At 54.3% G+C, this 6,339-nt stretch overlaps 1 protein-coding gene across 1 annotated transcript in view; it reads left to right on the top strand.

Moving 5' to 3' along the window:
- The first annotated feature begins 2,729 nt into the window (after nt 1–2,729).
- Nucleotides 2,730–6,339, top strand: part of EXTL1 (exostosin like glycosyltransferase 1) — a 13,336-nt gene continuing 9,726 nt past the window's right edge. Inside the window, exon 1 of the mRNA XM_007459130.1 lies at nt 2,730–3,502. Within this exon, the coding sequence (XP_007459192.1) occupies nt 2,730–3,502 (773 nt within the window). The remainder of the gene's footprint in view (nt 3,503–6,339) is intronic.

Here is a 6,339-nt window from a genome sequence, read left to right as displayed (position 1 = left end):
CTTGGTTACTGGTCTCTCTTTCCCTGGGACAGTGAGCCTGGGAGGACGGGGCCATGCCTCTAGCTCAGGAGGTGGAATGGTGCAGAAGTTAAAGGAATGGATGGCCTGGGTCCAAATCCAGGCTGAGGTGTGGGGGGAATTGAATCAAGTTACCTAAGCTCCCTGGGCCTCCATTTCCTCATCTGGAAAATGGGGATAATAATAGTATCTCCCTCAAAGCCCTCACAAGAGAGGATTAAATAAGCTAATGCACTGGCACTCAGAGCCATGCGTGGCACATACTAAGTATAATATGAATGTTAGCTATTATCGTTATTCAATATTGCATCCGCAGTGCCTGGCACAAAACCTGGCCCATATTTAGTGCTCATTAAGTATTTGCTGGATGAATGAATGAATGAGTACAGGCACAGAGGTTGAAGAAATGGCATGAGAACTTAGAGGAGCTCTGTAACGCAGCCAGAGGATAGTTAGGGAAACTTCCTACAGGAAGGGAGCCCTGGGCTGATCCCCGTAGGGTGAGGAGGAGTTAGCAGAGGAAGGTGAAAGGCAGGAGCAGCATGTGCAACGGCCCCTCTTCGCGGGAGAGAACCCGATGCACACAGGAAAGTCAGCCCCTCACCTAGTGACTGACCCTGTAGTGCAAAGAGGTCAGATTCCCCGTCTGTTGGCCATTTTGAGGACTTTCTTGGGTGTATGAACTGTGCCCCACCCCAGACTGGCTGCCCACTGAGGGGATAACATTCCCATGGTGGCTCCCTCATCAGATCAGCGGCTCTCTGAGATCAGAGAAGGCAAGGAAGCAGGAGGCTGCCACTTGTTGAGGGACACCCAGAGGGTAGACCTAGCTTTGACCAGGCTACTGTCTCATGGCAGATATTATTATTGCCTTCCTAGAGAAGAGGGGGCAGAGGCCCAACATCATCCAGCCAGTAAGAGATAGAAGCAGAGTCCACTCCAGGTCTGCCGGGCTCCCTGTGGCTGCCCTCGTCAGACTGGGGCTTCTGGCAGCCAGAGTCTCTCTCTCTCTCATCATTTCAGCGATTCCTCAGTGGGTGACATCACCCATTCCTGACTTCCCTCGTAGAGCACAGACCCAAGAACTGAACGGGGGGAAACCCTCAGTGGGGTGTGGACTAATGGAGAGTCAGTTCACCCTCAGAAGGAACTCCCCATATGAACTGGAGTAAGCATCCGGTCCTACAGACCCTTCCCACAGAGCTCCAGGCAAGGGCTGACCTGTGCGCTTGAGTGTAAGGTTCCACGAACGGGCCTGAAAAAGTTGGAGCTGGAGCTGGAGCTGGATAGGACTGGTGGAGGGTGAGGGCGGGGTAGCTGAAGGAAGGGGGACCAATCCTGGGAATAGCTGGGAGCACCTTGCCCAGTACCAGCCCCCCAGCCCCTTGACACCTCACTTATCTCATCTGTTGATGGAAGGGGTTAAGTGGAGAGCCTGCCTACCAGCCAGGAGCGAATCCCCCATCTGTGGTGACCAGTGGGAAGCTCTAAGGACTCAGGTCAGGAGCTCCTGTTCAAATCCCCACCCTGCCACTCCTTAGCTGGGTCACCTTATAAGATACCATCCCCTCTCTGAGCTTCACTTTCCTCATCCATAGAAAACACAACAGTGATAAACTTTGGCCTTGGAAGGTTGATGTGAGAATTCAGAGACAGAGGTTGTGAGAGCTCAAGGTCAACTGTGAGGTGTGGGCCCTGGGGGTTATTATTAATAGCAATCCAGAAAACGGGTTTGGAAGGGGTTAAGTGGAGACCTTGCCTCCCAGCCAGGAGCGAATCAGGGCTGGCAGGGGAGGAGCCAGGCTGCCGCTAGGAAAGAGGTCTAGACTGGCCAGATGCTGCCCTGAGAGGGGACGCAAGATATCAGCGGGGCTTGGGGACCATGGGGCAGGGGCTTGGCATGGGGTCCCTGGCCTCTGCACCCTGATAGCTCCAAGCCAGAGGGTGCAGGACCAGCTACTAGCGTTGGAGGGAGGAGGGGCCGAGCCACCTAAGCCAAGACAGTGGGAGGGTGGGAGAGGACCAGGACCCAGAGCCCTCCCAGCCCCCCAGGTAGGGGCCACTGGCTGCACTCAGGCCTTGACCTCAGCTGACTCTGAGAGCCCACATGGGATGCAGGGTCTAATTTAAGCACCAGCTGCAGGGTCCACAGCCCGGGAGTGCCTGCCAGTGGGCACAGGTGTGGCCAGGCTGCTCTGGGGCTGCTCAGGCAGGGGGAGGATTGGGGAGACCAGCCCTGCTTCCACCCAGCCCTGCACCCCGGCCAAGCCGCCTGCTGTGGGAACCCTCATGGGTCCCCCATGGCCTGGCAGACAGCCCTCCTCTCCATTGAGGCCAAGGTCAGGGGGTGCAGCCAGGAGGGCAGAAGGACACTGCCTTACAGTCTGGACAGGGGTTGCATCAGCCTGAGCAGCGCCAGGGGAAGGGGGCCCTGCTGGGAGGGCAAAGGCTGGCTTGGTTGTCCAAAGGCCGAGGAAGCAGAGTCCTGACCACAGGAAGGCAGGGCCAGAGAGCTGGGTCCTACCTGGCCTCCCGGTGCCTGGCCTGTGACTTGCTGTTTGATCTTACACAGGCAGCCTGCCCTCGATGGGCCTCAGTCTTCCCATCTGTATGATGAGGGTGCTGACCTAGAAGGTGGATCCCAGTCCCAGAGGCCTACACTCAGGCCCCTGCTTCTCCTGCCTCCTGCAGCCCTGGCTGTGGGTGGCCACATGCAGTCATGGAGACGGAGGTCCCTTTGGCTGGCACTGTTGGCCTCCTGGCTCCTCGTCCTGCTGGGACTCTTCCCCCTTCTCCGCCTGGCAGTGCCCACCAGCCCCCGGGCAGGAGCCCCCCAAGGCTGGCCCCGCTGGCTGGACGCAGAGCTCCTGCAGAGTTTCGCCAAGCCTGGGGAGCTCCTGGAAGATGGCCCTCAACCTCCTCAAGCCCTCCGTGGTGGCAGCTGCAACTGGGGAGCTTGCTTTGACACCTCGAAATGCAGAGGTGGTGGCCTCAAGGTATTCGTGTACCCAGCGGCTGGACCCGTCTCTGAGACTCGCCACAGGATCCTGGCTTCCGTGGAGGGCTCCCGCTACCACACGCTCAACGCTGCTGAGGCCTGCCTCCTCCTCCTCCTCAGCCCGGACACCCCCACTGGAGAGTGCGACCCGGTGCCCCCGCAGTGGGATGGGGGCAGGAACCACCTGGTCCTCAGTCTCCACCCAGCCCCTTGCCCCCGGACCTTCCAGCTGGGACAGGCGATGGTGGCCGAGGCCAGTCCCACAGTGGACACATTCCGGCCCGGCTTTGACGTGGCCCTCCCGCTTCTCCCTGAAGCCCACCCGTTGCGAGGTGGGGCACCTGGCCAGCTGCGGCAACACAGCCCCCGCCCCGGGGTGGCCCTGCTAGCCCTGGCAGAGGACGGGGGCAGGTGGCACGTGGCAGGCACCGACTTCTCTGCCTGCCCCTGGGATGGGCGCTGTGAACGGGACCGTGGACCCAAGCAGTAAGTGGAGCTTTCCCCCTTGGGGGCTGGATGGGAAGGGTATGTGATGGGAGCGAGCCCAGGGGCCAGGGTAGAGGGCAGGATTGAGATGGGCAAACTTAGGCCTCAGCTGCAGCAGGAGGGAATCAGGCTAGACAGCAGAGAACACTACCACCGAGATGGTGATTTGCCGCAAGAGGTGTCCAAGGAAGGTTTTGGAATTCTTCCTTGGGGATCTTTAAAAGCATAAAACATGACTCACTCCTATTCTTCTTTTATTCCAATCCTTCCTTCCCTAATATTTTATTTAACATACAACTCTATAGTGTTTACTATGTGCTAAGCACTTTTTATAAATAATTATAATAAAATAATACTAATCTTTATCTTTGAAGTGTTGGTGTACCAGACACTAAAGCTCAGAGAGGCTGAGTAACTTGTCTGAGGCCACCCAGCCAGAAAGAGCACAGCCAGTATTTTAATCCAGGATTGCCTGGCTCCAAAGCCTTCAGCCTTAGAATTCTGGGTTTTAAGCAAGAGTATATGATCAATCCTGTCAAATGCCTCAGAGCCATGGTCACAGATGGAAGCTGCTCCTATGTCTAGTTTCCGGGATTAACCTCTCAAGGTAACAGGCTTTGGTTATAGCAAATATGAATTAAGTCAGACCTACAGAAGAATTCCTACCCGTGAGAGTGCCTGAATATATACAAGAGGCATGGGGACCCATGGGGACATGGAGAGCTCACTTAGAAACTTCTCTCTGCCTGGGCTAGTTGTGGTGACACACCTCAGGTGGTAAAGCAGTTAACGCCTAAGCACCCTAACCCCTCTGCACCCCCCAGGAAGCCAGCAGTATCCAAAGTCTGGCTGGGCAGACTGGAGGTGGAACCTGTCACTCTAGAATCCTTCCCTTGTCCCCTGTCTCAGGTTATCTCCCTATTCTTTGCTAGAACAACATGGCTTATTCTGAGCTCCACTTCCCTCCCAGGAACTCTTCACGTGGCCAAGCTCCATTTTTGCCTCTGCTTGGGGCTTCTGGGGCTTTTCTCAGCCACAGGGCTCTTATGGGAATGGAATCTCTCTACCTTCTGAAGGCACATGGCCTCCAGGGAGCCCCGCAGCCAGGGGTAAGAGCAGAACGGCCCCTCAGTCCCCATGGCCCTTCTGCTAGGATCCTCGGCAATCACCCGAAAAGCTGCGGATCCCGTCAGGTACCTCAAACTCCAAACTCAGACAGAGCTCACCTTTGGTGACAAGGTTCTCCGCTCACTTTGCCTGGCCTTACTTCTGATTAGGCACTTAGCCATTCTTGGTTTCAGGAAGTTCTTCTTTCAGCTGACTTTAGTTACAGCTAAATGCAGTCGGTTACTGGTGAATATGAAAGTTATTTTAGCCTGAACTTCTTTGAGAAACTGAAACCTGGGGAGTGCACACAATAGGTAGGTGCTCACTAAATGTTTACTGATTGAATCCAAATTGGCCAGAACTGGCCAACGTTTTCTAATAGGCGTGGGCCACCCTCTGAGTAGCATTTTTGATAAGTGTATTTTCAAGGTGTGATGCCTGACAGCCTCTAAGTGTCCTCTGAATTTCAAGCTTTTCTGGCTTTGGCCTCAACCCACCTGCAGGCAACAGGACTTGTAATCTCTGGAGTAGCTGGAGCCTCAGTTTCCCTGACGTGCCAGGCAGCTGCCTGAGCAGCCAGTCAAGTATAGGGACAGAGAGAGAGGGAGGCCCACAGCCACAGGCCAGCGCCCGGAAGGTGGCCTGAATAAACAAGTGCTGGCCAGAGAAAGAGGCGATTCAGGTCCCTGCCACCGTCCCACATTCACTCCGCTGGGGGAAGGGGGGAGGAGAGAAAGTGGGCATCTGGGGAGAGCCTGCTCTGCCGCTTTACATAATTCATGGCTAATCCTCTCGAGCACCCTTCAAGGGAGGTGTTATGATCCCCATTTCAGGGAACAGGAAACTGAGGCTGAGACGTGGAGGCAGCCAGCCAAGGGCCTCGGTGACAAGCTCTGCGGTTCACCACAGCCTCCCTCACTGCTCCGATCAGGTGCTCAGAAGCAGCAGAGCTGGGATTAAACCACGCTTCTGGCTCCAAAGCCCATATTTTTCCACCTTCGCTGAACAGTCTCATATTGCTTTAGAATAAGCCTCCACCCATTTAAATTGTTAGTTATTTTTATGAATAGGGAATTCATTCACATGGTACAAAATTCCAAAGGCACAAAAGAGTATACAGTAAAAACTCCCTCCCACCCCTGTCTCCAGCCACCCAGTTTTCCCTCCTGGAGCCAAATACCCTTTCTAGTTTCTCTTGTGTCTTTTCTGAAGTACTCTGGGTGTATATAAACATGTGTATATGCTCTCCCCTGCTTTGGGGTTTTTTTTACATAAATTTAATGCATGTTTTAAGGTCCCCTGGCCTGTCGCCACTGAGCACACGAGGTGCAGTGCCTAGAGCCCATGATAATTTAGGGGCCCATGAAAATGTTCTCATTTCTTTGAAAATCAGAAGAAAAAAGTGAACTTCTAAATAGAAGAAAATGCTTTCATATATAATATTAGTATGTTCGTTTTTATACCAATAGTTATTGAATATAATTTTTATAATATTTTTATGGCTGAGGGATTGCAAAGGCCAAAGTATGCAGGGCACTGGAAGTCGCAATGCAGCCCTGCCTGTGGCCATGGGTGGGGTCACCTTGACAGCAGCCTTGGACACTGAGGCCCCAAGTCCATGCCAAGCACTTTACAGGGTCACAGATCATCAGCAATCACGACGAGATCCATCCCTTCTACAACACACACACACACACACACACACACACACACACACACACACACACACA

Source organism: Lipotes vexillifer, unplaced genomic scaffold, assembly GCF_000442215.2.
Source record: "Lipotes vexillifer unplaced genomic scaffold, Lipotes_vexillifer_v1.1 scaffold496, whole genome shotgun sequence".
NCBI lineage: Eukaryota > Metazoa > Chordata > Mammalia > Artiodactyla > Lipotidae > Lipotes > Lipotes vexillifer.
Note: the sequence above shows the minus strand (reverse complement) of the source record. Positions and strands in the feature narration are given on the sequence as shown.